At 40.0% G+C, this 18,726-nt stretch overlaps 1 protein-coding gene across 1 annotated transcript in view; it reads right to left on the bottom strand.

The window, feature by feature from the left end:
* LOC577626 (sodium- and chloride-dependent glycine transporter 1) overlaps window positions 1-2,764 on the bottom strand; it is a 38,392-nt gene extending 35,628 nt beyond the window's left edge. Inside the window, 1 exon segment of the mRNA XM_777840.5 lies at window positions 2,564-2,764. Coding sequence (XP_782933.4) covers window positions 2,564-2,620 — 57 coding nt within the window. The 5' untranslated portion in view covers window positions 2,621-2,764.
* Between the last annotated feature and the right edge of the window lie 15,962 nt (window positions 2,765-18,726).

Raw genomic sequence — 18,726 nt, 5'->3', positions numbered from 1 at the left:
CATTTACATTCTTCTTCTTCTTCTGTTGAAGTACAGGCCACCATGTTGTTGGTGTATATATATTAACAAAACCTTTCATACACAAATTCATTTGTGTAGTGGGTGAAATATATCTCACTTTCTCTTACCTTTTCAACTCCTGCACAAAACTAATATTATACAGTTATTGACTGGCAGGGGGTGTAATATAACATTATTTGGACCGCTCAAGGGAGTTATATTTCCCAAGTGGTTATATTTTCCCGAAGCGCGCAGCGCTGAGGGAAAATATGGTCACGAGGGGAAATATAATTCCCTTCAGGTCCAAAGAGTGTTATATACCCCCTGCCAGTCAATAACTGTTATATTAGATAGCCCTTTTTGTGGGGGGGGGGGGTCCAAAAAGTTTGCCCAAAAAAGAAATTCCCCTTTTTTTTCGGAAATTACAGAAAAATAATCTGTCGAGATAGTTCAAGAAAAAAAAAAAACCTTACAAAAAAAAAATTATGAAACAATTTTGGGGAAGAAAAAAAAAATCGAAAAAAAAAAATCTTACCCCAAAAAAGCATTTTTCGGGAAAAAAAAAAATTACCCAAAAAAGCATTTTTTGGGTAATTCTCTTTGGGGAAGAAAAAAAATGTGGAAAAAATAATTTCAAGGGAAAAAAAAATTCATGAAAAAAAAATATTGAAAAAATGAAATGACCCTCGGTAATGGTATAATGTGTGTAATTGGTGACATACAGTCCTCAAGAGGGCGACATGCATTGATTAAAAATATATTCATTTCACCAGCTGGTTAATATAACACCGAAAAGTGACCGGCCAGGAAAATATAACAATTTGGATCCTCACAATTGATATCACGTGACGAGCTCTGGACCAATCACATCTCGGTATCTGTCTAAGCTATCTAATATATAATGTTATTACATAATTAAACAAGTTAATTACGCAATGCGAATGAAAACCTGTTTGCATTTCCATTAACAATTGCGGATGGGCTCCAAATTCATTCGTAATCATAAAGATCAATGACCCAGCTATTTAATTAGATCCCTCTTCCCAATCATGTTCATACATTTAGGCCTACATGTGACAATTTACAAGCTCCTGTAAGTCGATTTATATAATTTAACAAACGATATTCGCTTGGACCAAAAACCCAGAAAATCGCACATACGTATCTTCATGATCCTTATTTTTTAAATAAAGGAAAGAGTGGGTAAATAACCAGCCTTCGTGTGAAAGGGGGTATCTTGCTCTAAAACCCTATATATCTGGAGCACATGGACATGGACCTCGTGGAAGCAAAGCACACAACTCAAGCATACTACCATGACAAAAGAATTGCCGCGCTTCACACTAACCACAATCAATTACGGTACTGGTACTAGGATACCACCACAGTACAGAGTATAATATCGTCCCAAACTATAAGGGAAGGTGCTCGTTCTGCTGTGATCTACTGTACACTTCATAAAGCTTTAATTTAGGCCTAGACCGGGAACAAGACACCCAGCTTGAGGTAGTTCGAAAGTTTATCCGTCACTTCGTTTCCTCAAAATCTATGATAATCTTTCTATAGACCCCTCTACACATTTTCGAGGGATCAGTGAGATGAATGAAAATTAGAGATTTTGAGATTTCGATTTATCTAGATAATTCTAGACTATAGAATTATTATAGATCTAGGCCTAGTATTTAGTAAAGAATTTAAAGAACGAAAGGGGAGAAATAGTCTAATTATGTTAATAACACACTTTTTACACAGATGTGTTTTCTCCGTCACAACCATGATAACGAGCATTGTCAATCCGTGTATGTTGATTGATCATGGATCATGGAACAACCATCAGATTCGGTTGAGGTTTTGTTAGACACCAATGTCATATTTAATTCAATATTTACAAACAATGAAACGCACATGGTCAAGAATGATGTTGCATACGCGTGAAATCGGAAGCTAGCTGCTTGCGCGCGGAATGCATTCGTGTTTGTCTTTGACGTGACTTTGATAAGTAGTGTCATTCACGTGGTCCGCGCATCTAGATATGGATGGGATTGGAATACTTAATCCAGATTTATTTACTTCACTTTGATTATTTAATGACTGCGCAGATAAAAGGCTTAGCTGGAAAATATGCCATCTTTTCCAGCTTCCAACTAAATAGATCATCATAACATATAACTGTACCAATATCCAGAACACCTTTCATGCATCGTCGTCATACTTGATTGATGGACTAGTAAAGCGAAAGTAAACAAACCGAACGTAAATTACAAAACCGCCACGCCGCGCGTGGCGACTGAGAACACGCGTCACAACGATATAATTATCAATCATATAACAGTTAACACCCTCAACGTGCATTTTAACAAGCATACCATTTCAAAATCTCAATTTGTACATCATTACATGATCTAATTCTCAACGAAAATGTTGATCTGCAAAAAGGTTTGACAAACGACTTTCGAGCCGCATGGAGCCTAGTCGCAACACAACACAACAGCAGTACACACAACATAGGGGGGCACACACGACATAGTCAACCGGTACATCAATTTAACAACACGATGCATACCATTTCTCCCTCCATATCGAGTTCTCCGGATGGATGGACTTCTTCTTGGTAGTTCATAGTAGTAAAGATCAAGATTTCTTGAATACAGAATCGTACTAACTAATTGAATGTACAAAAACGATAAGATTGGTGGAACAATTCGTCAAATTTGCAAAAGCAAAGTACCGGCGCGGCTATAGTCTACACCCGATAATGAAAATGTGTGAATGAAAAAAATACTACTATGATTATTCTGCGCATACACATTCTGCGCATAATATATCTAGGCTTCTATTCCAGAGACTCATTTCTATTCGTACTGTTATAACAATTCTTTACAAATTAGATTCATTTCAAAATATCATTTCAGTCAGTATATCTGTAATTCTCTTAATATGTGCATGTTTATGAGAACCAGTTGGGAGAAGAATATGATGTTATGAAGTAGAATTTACTGATTCGGTACTTTATGAGGTCTGGAATTTTAGGTTATTATATCGCGGGCTGATCAGGGGCGCGCCTTTTCTTATCCAATGGATGTCCACCACCGAATTGTAACATACGTATTTACAGTTATGTGATGTCAACACCAGACTTACATGCTTACTGTGCTGCATGCTGGAAACATAGAAAGATGACGTCATTGACATGTACATGTTTGTTTATGTATTGAACGTCAAAGAACAAAATAGATTGACGGTTTTGTCCCACAGACCATCACGTCGAATATGTTAGTATAAATGTTCATTGTATTACGCTAGCTAAATGAATTTGTACGTGTCTCGTCAGCCCGCGTCTCATAATGGTTTGACATGATAGTAACATTATTTTTGAGGACATAATTGACAACGAGGTTTAACAAAAATCATTGTTTAAGCAGTGGCGGATCCAGGGGGGGGCCGAAACGGCCGCGGCCCCCCTATTGGCGGCGCAAAAAAAAAAAAAAAAAAAAAGAGGAGAAAGAAGAGGAAAAAAAAGGAGAAGAGGAGAAGAAAGAAAGGAGAAGAGAAAAGAAAGGAGAAGGAAAAAGAAAAGGGAAGAGAAGAGAAAAGTGAAAATGAAAGATAAAGAAGAAAGCCCAACTCCCCCCCCCCCCCCCCCCCCCCCCCCCCTCCCCCCACTCCGGGGTCGGAGGGACCGAATTTGTGTTCCCAAAAATTCCGATAAAGAGTTACTTTTTTCACGCAAAAAAGTCCGGCCCGTAATACACAAAATCCGGCCCGTACTGACTTACACCGGAGATAGAGGGGTGCTTTCAAAGAGAGGGAACATACATGTGCGTACCCTATACTGAGTGGGTGGGGGGGGGGGGAGAGAAAAGTCGGTGAAAAAGGGGGAAAGACAAGGAAATGGCGCTAAGTGACAGTAGCGACGGATAAGGGAAAACTTGAATCGGGAGATTTGGGGTCATTCCAGAAGGCTTGGCAAACGTTATTGAATAGAGGGGGCCGGGCCTGCCGCATAAAATCTCGAGCCGCGGATTCAAAGTTAAACGTAAAAAACAGCCCCTGCACTACAAAGGTCATCACTCTTTAGTGAGTAATTTGAAAAGGGCACAATATTTTTGATGTCTTTTAAAAAGAAGCTATATACTCAACAGTCAAATTTTAAATTAACGGTAGGGCCGCTTCATAACTCTTATTTTGCCCTTCATTTGGATTCAGCTCATACCAACTCGCTTGTGCTTGTATTTGAACTCATGTTGGTAGTAATCATGGACAGGGGCGGCAATCCTGGGCCCGATAGGGAGACATGTCCCCCAGGAAATTTAGAAATATAGCTAGAAAGAAACATAGCGGAATTTTCTAGAATGCATAATTTCAACATTGCAAAATCTCGCTTTGTCGCTACGCCCCGGCCCTCGCCCGATTACAAAAAACTATGATATGACGCTCCCGGCCGTGATTTTTTGTGTGCTATCACAATCATGATTGTTTCATTTTCCCTTTAAAGCAGGCGCGTAGCCAGGAGCGGTAGGGCAGTTAGAGGACATAGGACGAAAAAGGAGCAGACAAAGAAAAAAAATATTGAAAATAGAGAACGGTACAACGAATCGTCTTCTTTCTCTAAAAGTTTAATGAAATGTCAAAGCTTCCGCGTTTCGCTCGGTCGGGAGGGGGGGGGGGGCAACTGAAATCAGACAAGGAATGGTAAAACGAATCGTCTTCTTTGTCTAATAATTTAATGAAACGTCAGAAGTTTACGCGCTATGCGCGGGTGGGGAGGAAACTGAATTCAAACAAGGACTAAGAGACGAGAATGGAACAACGAATCATCTTCATTCTCTAATAATTTAATGAAAAGTCAAAGCTTCCGCGCTTCCCGCGGGAGGGGGAAAACTGAATTCAAACAAGGATTAAGAGACGAGAATGGTACAATGATTAGTCTTCCTCCTCTAATATTGTAATAAAACGTCAAAGCTTACGCGCTACGCGCGGGCGGGGAAAAACTGAATTCAGACAAGGGTTAAGAGTCGAGAATGGTACAAAGAATTGTCTCCTTTCCCTTATAATTTAATGAAACGACAAAGCTTCCGCGCTTCGCGCGGAAGGGGGGGGGAACTCAATTCAGACAAGGATTAAGAGTCGTGAACGGTACAACGAATCACCTTCTTTCTCTAATAATTTAATGAAACGTCAAAGCTTCCGCGCTTCGCGCGGGAGGGGGGGGGGCATTCAATTCAGACAAGGATAAGGAGTCGAGGACGGTACAAAGAATCGTCTTCTTTCTCTATTAATTTCATTAAACTATGAAAGGCCAAAGCTTCCGTGCTTTCGTGGGAGGGAGGGGGGGGGTGATTTTAGTCAAGTAATAAGAGTCGAGAATGGTACAACAAATCTTCTTATTTTTCTAATAGTTAATGAAACGTTAAAGCTTCCGCGCTTTGCGCGTGAGGGGGAAAACTGAATTTAAACAAGGATTAAGAGACGAGAATGGTACAACGATTCGTCTTCTTCCTCTAATAATTTGATGAACCGTCATAGCTAACGCGCTACGCGCGGGCGGGGAAAAACTGAATTCAGACAAGGATTAAGAGTCGAGAATAGTACAAAGAATCGTCTCCTTTCCCTTATAATTAAAGAAAACGTCAAAGCTTCCGCGCTTCGCGCGGGAGGGGGAGGGGGGGGGGGAACTCAATTCAGAGAAGGATTAAGAGTGAAAAATGGAACAACGAATCATCTTTCTCTAATAATTTCATTAAACTACGAAAGGCCAAAGTTTCCGTGCTTCGCGCGGGAGGGGGAAAACTGAATTCAAACAAGGATTAAGAGTCGAGAATGGTACAACAAATCTTCTTTTTTTTCTCTAATAATATTAATGAAAGGCCAAAGCTTCCGCGCTTCGCGCGGGCGGGAGGAAACTGAATTCAGACAAGGATTAAGAGTCGAGAATGGTACAACAAATCGTCTTCTTTCTCTAACATTTAAAGAAAGGTCAAAGCTTCCGCGCTTCGCGCGTAATGGGGGGGGGGGGAGGGGATAGCAAGCTGCCCGAATATGAGTTTTTGATATCTTTTCTAGTTTATTTTGGTAATAAATAACACTTTAACAAAATACATATTAAGCTCAAATTGTTGCTCGGTCGCTTCGCTCACTATTTCGAATTGTGAAACCAGAAAATTACTTTTCGGGCAAGAGGCTATCTATGCCCCCCTTCCCCCCCCCCCCCCCCCCCCCCCCCCCCCCCCCCCCCCCCCCCCCCGATGAAAATGTCAAAAATTGTACCGGTATGGTGCTTCTAATATGACCTTGTCAGTATTGGTATGTTGAGTTGAAAAAACGGTCTGCGCAATTTTCAAATTTCCGGCCCCCCCTATTGGAAAATCCTGGATCCGCGCCTGGTTTAAGTCTGTGTATTGTTGCTTAAATTGACCTATAAATCATCCAATTGCACTTGATGGTATATATGCAGGCCTACTGAAAAATTGTATCGAACATACGTGATGGGGCCCCTCCTCATTTTCAAAACTCCGGTCGGGAACTAAGAATCACATTTTTAGTGGCCATGAGGTATTTTTCATCACGTCATAGCCATTAAACTCTACATAATTTATATTAGATGGCTGCTTTGTTGTATATATATAGCAAAGCTCCTCTCAGAACATTATTTTACAACTATTGGTTCTTAGATTAGGCCAGTATTTGAGAGACTGAGACTTGCGTTTAACATTCATTTGGTTCGATTAGAGGGATTAGAGTGAGGCCTTTTATATATTCTGGTCAAAATCACCGAGATAGGCTTTTGCATTTTTGTGTGTCACGGATACGGGATAGAAGTGGAAGTAGGGAATATAGATTTTTTGGTATATGATTGCTGTTCTATAGTTCTGATAAAGATAGGTTTATTTTTTCGAAACAGTCAACCTCAGTCAGTAAATGTCTGCGTTATCAAAATGGGGAAGAATGGCGGATGAATAAATAAAATTAAGAATTGATTCCTAATTTACAGCCACCCAAAGAAATCTTTCAACTAAGTTGTAATTCTCCCCGGTATAACGTAGAAACAAGTCTATTATATGTTTTCCAACTATAGTGCCTATATACCCAGCAGTAATAGCCAGAGGCGGCCCTCCCGGGGGGCAGGGGGGCACAGTGCCCCCCCCCCACTTTTTCAGATACCCCCCAAATGCCCCTTTTTACATAGGAAAAGTGCCCCTTTTATTTTGTATAATAAGAAGTGCCCCTTTTACATAGGAAAGGTGCCCCTTTTACTTTGACAAGTGCCCCTATTACTTAGTAAAAGTGCCCCTTTCCCCTTTTCACCTCTGACGAGTGCCCTTTTTATTTTTGACACGTGCCCCTTTTCCTTCGACATGTTCCCATTTTCCTTTGCAATAAATTTTCATTTTCCATTCTCATGAATCTTGAAATTATCTTGAATAAGTGCCCTTTTTAATCTCTAGTAAGTGCCTCTTTTCAGGTACGAGAAGTGCCCCTTTTCACTTTTAATAAGTGCCCCCTTCACCTCTGATGATTGCCCTATTCAAAACTAAGAGGTGCTATTTTTACTTTGACAACCTTCCCTTTTTTCCTTTGTAAGAAGTGCCCCTTCTCCTTTTAATAACTACCCCTTTTTTAAACTCGGATGAGCGCACCTTTCATTTTAACATGTGCCCCTCTTATTTTCTAATAAGTGCCCCTTTTCCTTATGATAAGTGCCCTCATTAAAAAGAGAGAGCTCCTTCCCCTTCTCATAACTTCCCTTTTCCCTTTCTAATAAGTGCCCCTTTTCCTTATGATAAGTGCCCCCATTAAAAAGAGAGAGCTCCTCCCCCTTCTCATAACTTCCCCTTCTCATAACTGCCCCTTTTAAACATCTGAACGGTGCCCCCTTTTCATTCAACAAATGCACATTTTCCTTTATTATAAGTGCCCCTTTTACATTTTCATAAGTGCCCCCTTTTCATATCTGGTCAGTGCCCCTTTGCAACTCTGATAATTCCCCTTTTAATAATGATACGTGCCCTTTTCCTTTCTAATAAGGGACCTATCCCCTTTTCACCTCTTATAAATGACCCTATTAAAATCTGATGGGTGCCCCTTTTCCGTCAACAAATGCCTATTTCCCATTTTCGTAAACGCCTCCTTTTCATCACTGGTGAGTGCCTCTTTTCAAGTGAAAAAATGCCTCATTTTCACCTCTTATAATTATCCTTTGTACTTATACACGTGCTCCTTTTCTTTCTAATAAGTGTCTTATCCCTTTCGATAATTGTCCCCTTTTCATGTAATCATTAAACGTGCCCCTTATTTAAAGCGACTAAGAGCAATTTCCCCCAAAGTTCGCTCGCTGCGCTCGCTCGCATTTAAAGATTATATAATTATGTTACTTGTCAAAGGTCTTTTCAGTCTTCCGTTATGAGAATGTGCTTATAACCCCATCACGATTGGCTTTTTTCCTCTTTATAAGATGTAATTTTTCGCACTGCGACCTCACAGATCTTTAAAAATGTTCTCGCTCGCTTCGCTCGCTCGTAAATGCATATTCAGACATCACACCCAACTGTAAAGTTTGATGCTTAAGCGATATCTTGTATGATGTATGAAGAGAAACAAATATTGAAATCATCCCTGAAAATGTAATCACAATGTAGGGGTATATACCAATGTCTAAAAATTGTATATTTTCGCTTTGAGATTTCCCACTGTAGGTGCCCTTTTTTGTTGGTGCCCCCCCCCCCCCCCACTTTGAAAGTCGCTCGGCCGCCCCTGGTAATAGCTCAAGTCAGGTCATGATTAACCATATCAAAAAAACTTTGAGTAAATCAATGAATATTTACCCGTGTATTGCAACTATCTATGTATGGCTTGGTTTTGGAGCCAGTCACGAGTACTGTCATCAATTACGATACTACCATTCATAATGTAATCAAATTTAGGGCATAAATCTTTGTTACAAATTCATTCACATGTTTTCAACAGTCGGAATATTACTGTTGATATATAGGTAGAACAATTATAACCAGAAGAAGATGCCCAATAATTTAACAATATCATGAATCATGTGATTTATCACAGCATATACACTTTATTTTTGTTCACAGGTGTTATTTTTTTCTATTACATATAAATAAAGCAGCGATGTGGAGATGTTCATCTAAATTTTTCTGTTAACTTAACTTAAAGGGTATTTTTTTTCTTAAGCTTCATGAGCAAGAGCTTTCCAGAAATGAATAGACCACCACTCTCATTTATTTGTTACTTCATTACTTACTTATAATACAGGACGTGTTGTCTGCTATAGAGGATCACATTCAAGATCTCAAAAAATACTGGCATTCTAAACAAACTTAGATTTCTACCAAAATGTGTTTTAAGAATGTTATATAATACTTTAATTCTTCCTCATTTATATTACTGTTCTGAAGTATGGGCCATGACAAGCTAAACCAATCTGAATAGGATACTCAAAATGCAAAAGAAAGCCATCCGGGTAATTTCAAATTCACACTACAGAGCTCATTCGAAACCTATATTTTATAACTTAAAGCTTCTCAATGTATTTGATATCTGTGAATATCACATTGCAGTCTTTATGTACTTGTGTCGAAATGAATCTTTACCATGTGCACTTCTAAAGTATTTTAATTTGAATTCGACCTTTCATGATTATGAAACTAGTAATGCATCTAATTTCCACTTACCTCAAATTAAAACAACTTTAATGAAAAAGTCAATATCTTTCGATGGTCCAAAAATTTGGAATTCCATTCCAATAAATATAAGAAATTGCAAAAGTCTTCAAACCTTTAAACTAAAATATAAAATGTATTTAATTGAATCCTACGTGCTTTAACTCACCAGGCTCTTTACCCTCCCCCTTGTTTTCCCTCTTTTTGTCATGCTTCCAATCGTACAACATTTAATTTACCTTTTATTTATATTATACTGAGGGATGGGCTCTAGCATAAGGACCATACTCCTTTTTAGCCCATCCCTTCACTTCCATTATGTTATGTTATTTTGTTGTTGTTGAATGTATATTTTATGTGTGATTATTCCGTATTTAATTGTATATGTTCTTGTATTTTTAATGATGAGTGTAAATAAACGAACTTGAACTTGAACTTGAAGTATGGCTTGTCCTACATAACTATACAGAATCATTATGCAATGGACCGGTTTACTAACATATTCAAATTTGTGGTTGTTTCTTTCCTGAGGACCTATAGTGACGAATTATTCCATTAACTTCTTATTAATGAATGAACTACAATACTTGGAAACCATTCTGCACTTATTAAGTGTTGCTATGTCGGGCAAGCATCGGGCAATCTTTCAGATTGTCAAGTACAACCTTCTTTTTAAGTGTGCATACAATTTGAATATGTCTATTCGCGTTTTGAATTGATGATAGTTCCGTATATCGCTTGCCGAAAGATGACGCTCTTCAACTTCTCTGATGATAGTTATTTTGTAATCGAGCTCCTCCTCCAATAAGACATGTGTAAGTGAAAGTTAATATCGTTTGCACTCTAAAATGTGTACAGCTAGACAGTCATTTACAAATATGCATTGTAAGTCACCAGATAAACACAACATCATTTTGTTTAATGAGGCAAATCTCTTTCAACTTTGAGACCCAAATCATCTGCTTAAAATGGTACTCAAAAAGCTTCGAGCCTTATACACAGGGTTTTTTCAAACTTTTTCCTAGACGTTCCTATAAACCCTCAATTTTGGTTTATGGAAGTATGTGCAAAATTTCAGATCAAAAGAATTTTTTTTTCCGAATGAAAATTGAAGCCCCCATTTCGTACACAACGAATGAGGTGAATGCAGTTGCAAAATTCAAATTTGAAGAAAAAACTGACTGTAATTGTGCCAAAAATACATATTTCGCCACCATACGTTCAGAAAAGTTTTCAATTTTTAGGCGGCGAAATAGCGGCGAAATAGCCGGTGTGACCACATAGAATATAACCCGCACCGATCGTCCGACTATTAGAGATCGATCGAGAGCGGACGATCGGTGCGGATTTTATCCGCGCAGAATGTCCGTGTCGGACATTCCGTGCGCGCCTCAAATGTGTGACGGACAATCCGTGCGGAAGAGGTCTCGCCAGGCGCGGATCCAGGATTTCTTAGGGGAGGGGGCCCAACTTTTTTTTTTTTTTGCTCCCGAAAATTTGGAAAACGAGCGGCCAAAAATTCGCTCAGTGGGGGGGGGGGGGGGGGGGGGGGGGGGGGGGGGGGGGGGGGGGGGGTAGGGAGCACATTTTTTTTTTTGACCCTCAAAAAAAATTTCAATTTGCACCCCCCCCCCCCCCCCCCCTTGAGCGCCAGGGGGGGGGGGGGGCCCAACCCCAAAAAAGGTAAAAAATCACGTGATTTTACATGATTTTTTTCTCAAGGGGGGGGGGCCCGGACCCCCCCCCCCCCCCCCCCCCTGGATCCGCCACTGGGTCTCGCACCAATAGTCCGCCTGCCGCACCGAATGTCCGTACTCTATTCCACACATATACAAAGTCAATATAGTGGAGGTTGTTAGGGCTAAATATGGGTTGTTTGGTGCAGATTTTTCTAAAAGCACCAAATTTGGCCCAGAGGTAGATTATACCATACTTTTACGATTTCTTCCGGACGCCAAGAAGGGCACCCTCTGGGTATGCCATATTGGGCAAATCCAAAATGGCCGCCATCTGAGTTAAAGGTCAAGCGTAGTTCCAAAAGGAAAAGCGGTTGTATGATAATAGTTAATATATTTATGGGTTTTGGGGGTCAGAGAATCTGATTTGATGTTCTTTCATCGATTTGAGGTCTCGTAGGGTCTGCCATACTGGTCATATTGGTCAAAAAAATTATATTGTAAGGGGTTTTCTGGGTCAGAAAATCTGATTATGATGTCGCTTGTATCAATTGCAGGTCTCCTTGGGGCTGTCATGCTGGCCATATTGGCCAAATAAAAAATGGCCGCCATCCGAGTTAAAGGTCAAGCGTAGTTTCAAAAGGAAAAGGACCAGTATGATAAAAGTTGATGAATTCATGGGGTTTCCGGGGTCGGATAATCTGATTATGATGTTCTTTTATCAATTTATTTCACCATCCTGTCCTAAGGCTACAATGAAGTCCATTTCCTGGTTGAAGAAGATGAGGGAAGATGCGCCAAATTCACACTTGAGTGGGTTAAATCTTGGCCTGTGCCCATATGTTTCATCAATATGCAAACTTTCCTCTGTGAAATGCATAATAAATTCGTTTTCGAGGATTGGCAAGGAAAATAGATAAACAGTAGAAACAGACCATGAATAAAGAAATAAACAGCTTGTTCGATTTGTTTTGAAGCATTATATTCAAAGACCCGGACAGCTTTATCTTTATATCCATATAAATAACGTCTATAATCACTGTCAGACGGGAGATAATACCAATACGAAATGCATTAAGCAACGTCTAGACATAAGGTCGAATCTCAACTTTAGTTTTCTCATTCTTCTTTACATTTCGAAGCGTTACATGAGATCTTAATCCTTTTTTTCTACATACATCAATGCCCCCATTGTATCTGGTCACGCTTCGAAAAGTTCGTGGCCTAGCATTTTGCTTCTGTTGATGATCAATAGAGAAAGCACCCTTTATAGGTCAGGGAGAGTGTGAACAAAGCACGAAGTAGGAGCAGTGCAATTTAAATATCAAGGGATGGATTAGAGTTTATTTCTAAAATGAAATGAAAGGGCTGTTTTATTTTCACGAGTCCTTTCACTTCATTGAAGAAATAACCTCTCTTTATATCTTAGAGACACTTTCTCTTGAAAGTCAAATAAACTCGAGAGCATCCTGGGGCTCCGCCCTGGAACCCCCGGTAGGGGCTCTTCCAGGCCCCTAAAGCTGTGCCATATTGTACGGATCCATTAGAAAGCAAAATAAGCCCAATATATATACATATATATATATATATATAGTTCTCCTATGCAAACTTCGTCTGTGAAATGCATACTAAATTCGTTTTCGAGGGTTGGCAATGAAAATAGATAAAACAGTAGAAACAGACCATGAATAAAGAAAATAAACAGCTTGTTCGACTTGTTTTGACGCATTATCTTTAAAAAACCCGGATAGCTTTATCTTTATTATCCTTAAAAAATAACTTCTATAATCACTCTGAGATGGAATAAAATACCAAAACGAATTGCATTATGCAACGTCTAGACATAAAGGTTGAATCTCAAACTTTATTTTTCTTATTCTTCTTTTTAAATTTCGAAGCGTTGCATGGGATCTTAATCCTGTTTTTTTCTACGTACATTAATGCCCCCATTTAAGCATACATTGAATCTGGTCACGCTTCGAAAAGTTCGTGGCCTAGCATATTGCTTCTGTTGATGATCAAATAAAAAAGCACCCTTTATAGATCAGGGAGAGTGTGAAAAAAACACACAGTAGGAGCGGTGCAGTTTAAATATCAAAGGATGGATTAGAGTTTATTTCTAAAAATGAAATGAAACTGAAAGGGCTATTTTATTTTCAAGAGTCCTTTCACTTCATTTATGAAATAAAAAGTCTCCTCATATCTTAAAGGACACTTTCTCTTGAAAGTCAAATAAACTCGAGAGCATCCTGGGGCTCCGCCCTGGAACCCCCGGTAGGGGCTCTTCCAGGCCCCTAAAGCTGTGCCATATTGTACGGATCCATTAGAAAGCAAAATAAGCCCAATAAATAATTTGTATATATATATATACAGGGCGTCCCAGAAAAAACGAAAACCGAGAAGTATCGATGTTTTATCATAACTTAATCACAACCATAATTAATAAATGATACATATTTGGAAAGCTTAGAGTCTCCTCTTTCAGTTGATGCTACTCAGATGATGCATATTTCACGCATGAGTGATTAAAAGCAATTTGAAGGAAGGAAACCAAAAAGACATTTGGCGGGGGCGGTATCTGAATTTCGAAGAAAAATTCACATTTCTAGAAAGTTGAGTTTCTGCCCTTTCATATGACACCTCAATCAGGAAAAATGAGCGAGGAATAACAAAGTTCTGTTTGTTTAAAGTAGCCCTTACATTTTCATAATTTTAACAAACGAATTCGTTTTCACTGGGTGCCTGCCGTAGCAAAAAGCAGATTTGACAAAAGACTTAACTCCGTTTCGTTGACAATCAGCCATGCATGAAGACTCTCGTCTACGGCTGATTGTCAACGAAACGGAGTTAAGTCTTTTGTTAATTTCGTTTATTGATACGGCGGGCAGCCAGCGAAAACGAAAACGACTTGGATAATGCCGATAATAATTTACCGATGACCAGATTTCAAGTAAAGTTTACTATAAAGAACCAAGTCCGACATTCAGAAATGATTTTCAGTGACTGATGTGTCAGATGTGATCATTCACAAAGGAAAGGCCAGCACACAAAACAAATTACAGTTCCTCTCTCAGCTCTCTTTATGTATGTGACCTTTGTAAAAGTTCGTTCCCGATTTTGGCGCATGCGGAGTGTGCAATTACGAACTCGCTTATGGATAAAAGAACATCATAATCAGATTATCCGACCCCGGAAAACCAATGAATTCATCAACTTTTATCATACTAGCCCATTTCCTTTCATAACTATACTTGACCTGTAACTCAGATGGCGGCCATTTTGGATTTGACCAATATGACCAGTAAGGCAGCCCCAAGGAGACCTCAAATCAATGAAAGAACATCAAAATCAGATTCTCTGACCCCCAAAACCCTATAAATATATAAACTATAATCATACAAGCGCTTTCCTTTTGGAACTACGCTTGACCTTTAACTCAGATGGCGGCCATTTTGGATTTGCCCAATATGGCAGTCCCAGAGAGCGCCCTTCTTGGCGTCCGGCAGAAATCGTAATAGTATGGTATAATCTACCTCTGGGGCAAAGTTGGTGCTTTTAGAAGAATCTACACCAAAATATCGCTAACAGCCCCCACTAATACAAGTATAATTATACTTAATGAATGAAACGACTGGATAACCCATATTCAGCTTTGCCAGCTAGCTAGGGACCACACTACAGGTCTTCCCGGCGCGGGTCCATGGGGGAGGGGGGCGGGGCGAGAGGGTCTTGACCCCAAACCGCCAACAAAAAATGAAGAGAGAGAGAGAGAGATAGAGAGAGAGAGAGTCAGAGAGAGAGAGAAGGTAAAGCGGAGAGTAAGGGAAAGGAAGAAGAGGAAGAAGAAAAGAAAAGGGGGGAAAAGAAGGAGATCGGGGGCGAAAGGCCTTCGCCACCCCTCCCCCCTCCCCTCAGCAAAAGAGAGATAGAGAGAGAGAGAGAGAGAGAGAGAGAGAAAGAAGGAAGGAAAAATAAAGGAAAGGGAAAGAAGAGACAAAGTGAAAGGAAGAAGAAAAGAAAAGGGGAAAGAAGGAGATCGGGGGGCCGCCGAAAGGGCTTTGCCTCCCAGGCTGTTGCACCCCCCCCCCCCCCCAAGCAAAAAGAAAGAGAGAAGGAAGAGAAGGGAAAGAAAAAAGGGAAAAGAGGAGATAAAGGGAAAGAAGTGGGATATCAGTTGCAGTTTTCCCGCCAACAAGTTGGGGATCGGGGGGGGGGCAAATGGCCCTTGCCCCTCCCCCCTTCTACAGCAATTTTAAAAGAGAGAGAAAGGAAGAGAAGGGAAAGGGAAAGAAAAGAAAGGTACGGGAGATCAATTGTGATATTTCCCACCAACGCGGTGTGGATCGGGGGCGAAAGGCCTTCGCCTGCCCTCCCCTGGCAAACAAAAGAGAGAGAGAGAGAGAAGGAAGGAAAAGAAGGGAAAGGGAAAGAAGAGAGAAGAGGAAAGGAAGAAGAAGAAAAGAAAAAGGGGAAAAGAAGGAAATCGGGGGGCTGGAATGGCCTTGCCGCCCATGCTGTTGTCTCACCCCCCCCCCCCCCCCGCAAAACAAGAGAGAAGGAAGGAAAGGGTAAGAAACAAAAGAAGAAAAGAAAAGAAGGGATATCAGTTGCAATTTTTCTACAAACAAGATGTGGATCGCGGAGAAAGGCCTTTGTCTCTGCCCCCATCCCCGACCACCCCACCACCTCCCCGCCAAAAAAAGAGAGAAAGAAGGGAAAGGGAAAGAGGAGAGCTAAAATGGAACACAAAAGAGGAAGAAGAAAAGAAAAGAAAAGGGTGAAAAGAAGCAGAGATCAGTTGCGATTAATCCCACCAAAATCGCGTGGATCGGGGGGAGGGGGCGAAGGGCCCCTGCCACCCTCAGCAAAATTAAATGTGAGATAGAGAGAGAGAGAGAGAGAGAGAGAGAGAGAGAGAGAGAGAGAGAGAGAGAGAAGTAAGGGAAGTGAAAGGGAAAGAGGAGAGAAAGGGACAGAAAACAAAGAGGAAGAAAAGAAAAGGAATTAGGGAAGATCAGTTGCGATTTTCATTGGTTCTTCTATCATCATTTTACAATTATCATTGTACAAATGTATTTATATATTCATTTATTTATTCCTGTTTGATAACAAAAATATGAATATAAACTCATAAACTCATAACAGCAACAAAATTAAATGTAGGAGGAAACTATCTTGCTGGGAGCAAGAAGCGCAAAAATGATAATGCATTTGCATGTACATGTAAGTGTATCATTAATATAATTCATATTGTTTAATTACATCTTGTGAAATAGTATGCATTCAAGCTTTGGGGATTTTTTGTTGAGGTATTTGTATGAAAGAAAGCGTTTGGAGCTTATAATGCACATGTTGCAATTTCAGGTGCAACTTAGTGTTCAAATATGCAAATAAAGGATGACTAACAGAGGAATGAAAATAAACAGATAGGAGAGGATGATCAAGCATAATGATGTGCACCAATCTATAAATGTGAATTACTAAGTAGCCTGTTCACACTACAGCTCCACAATAACAAAACATTTGTAGCCTTACTTTTAAGCAGTTGAAGAAATTAATAAAAGTAGGCCTACTTGAAGAAATCGTTGAATTATAAGATATTCAGTATGACAAAACACACATTTAACACCTTTGGAAAAAATAATACCCCAGGAACGTGAAAAAACAAAACTTTTATTGTCACACATGCCTATAATCGGACATATTTAAAAACTGAAATGTGGCACCACCCAAAAATATAATTCTGAGATCCTTCTTTGTCTTTAATTTGCACCTGAAAATAAATTCTTTGTTTCTCGTCTATGTCATCGCGGCGAAAAATTTTCAGACTTTTCTTCTTTTCATGCATCCTCAGACAAATGTGCCAAAGAAGTTTTGTCTTCTTGTGTTCCTGGAAACAAAGTTTGGGCAATAGTTTTCAAGTTCAGTTTATCTTTACGAGATTTATATATGTGTAATATTAAGCTTTGGTTGAGCTTTCTTTGGGTCATTGTACTTATCAGAGAAGTTTTGATCCGTTTCAAGACAGAGAATGTTCTCTCGCAAGTTGCCGTTGTAACCGGGATGGTAAGGTAAATGAGAAGAAGGATGTACACCTCTGAGAATGATCTCTTATAGATTGGACTGTTGTTGAAAATCTCACAGATTGTTTTAATGTATATTTGATAGGTTTACTCTCATCGTCACACACGTCTTGGAGGCTTGTTAGCTGCCGAGTTAATGCTACAAAGTCAATATCTCCGGCATACACTTCCCTCAACTCATCAGCACGAACAAAATATTGCCCATGATAACCGATACCCATACCCCTGAGCTAATTCCGGGGGCTCGGCCCCCTGGACCCCACCTTGGGCCCTAAGGCTGGCCCCTGGATGCTAATCTGACCTAAAGTGTAATGCATAAAACCCCTGCGCTTCCGGGGGCTCTGCCCCTTGGAGCATACGCCAATTAGTGACCTGCCAGTGTCATGAATATGGTATTAAAATATGCTCATCTGACCGTAAGTACGAAGCCACGTACAATCGATTACAACAGTAATTGTGGGGCCGATATCACGAGTATACATAGAATAAAGGTTTTAAAGAAAATTTTCACTTCTACTTTCAAAAGGACTGGCCCATTTGCTTTAAAAAATTGTAGAGAGTTATTATTATGTAATTTCTAGAAAAAATGCCAACCACATGATTTACAATGAGTCTAAATACATTGATTTGCCGAGTTTCTTCCTTTTATCAAATATACACGTAAAACAATGGGGGACAGACTGCGCGGATAGTATATTATGTCCGACGGACAAACGAAACTGGTAGGACAAACGAAACCGCATATTATGTCCGACGGACAAACGAAACTGGTAGGACAAACGAAACTGGTAGTACAAATGGCGCGGTCACACCGGCCGATAATTCGATGTGGGGGGGGGGGGGTAGTGAGCACCTTTTTTTTGGCCCTCGAAAATTTGAAAAATCGCACCCCCCCCCCCCCTTGAGCACCAGGGGAGGTGGCCCATCTATAAAAAAAAAAGAGTAAAATTAACATGTTTTTATACGTTTTTCCCCCCAGGAGTGGGGGCCCGGCCCCCTGCATGGATCCGCCACTGATATACTTCCCCTCACACACAACTGTCCTTTTCAATCGACATTAACCCACTCCGATATTTCATTAATCTAAAAAAAGGTATCAAGGACTTTCAACAAATCTACCGCAGTTTGTTAACCTTGCATGTCATGTCACCAAGAGTTCAATCAGTATGACATGCAGGTGACACGTTACGTAATACGGACATGATTTCTCACTAGTGGCAAAATGACAGGGTATATTGAAATTGCTAAGTTGATTTCTTGTAAGTCCTCGCGATCGTATTATACCTGCATATT

Source organism: Strongylocentrotus purpuratus, unplaced genomic scaffold (assembly GCF_000002235.5).
Source record: "Strongylocentrotus purpuratus isolate Spur 01 unplaced genomic scaffold, Spur_5.0 spur5_scaffold_11, whole genome shotgun sequence".
Lineage (NCBI taxonomy): Eukaryota > Metazoa > Echinodermata > Echinoidea > Camarodonta > Strongylocentrotidae > Strongylocentrotus > Strongylocentrotus purpuratus.
Note: the sequence above shows the minus strand (reverse complement) of the source record. Positions and strands in the feature narration are given on the sequence as shown.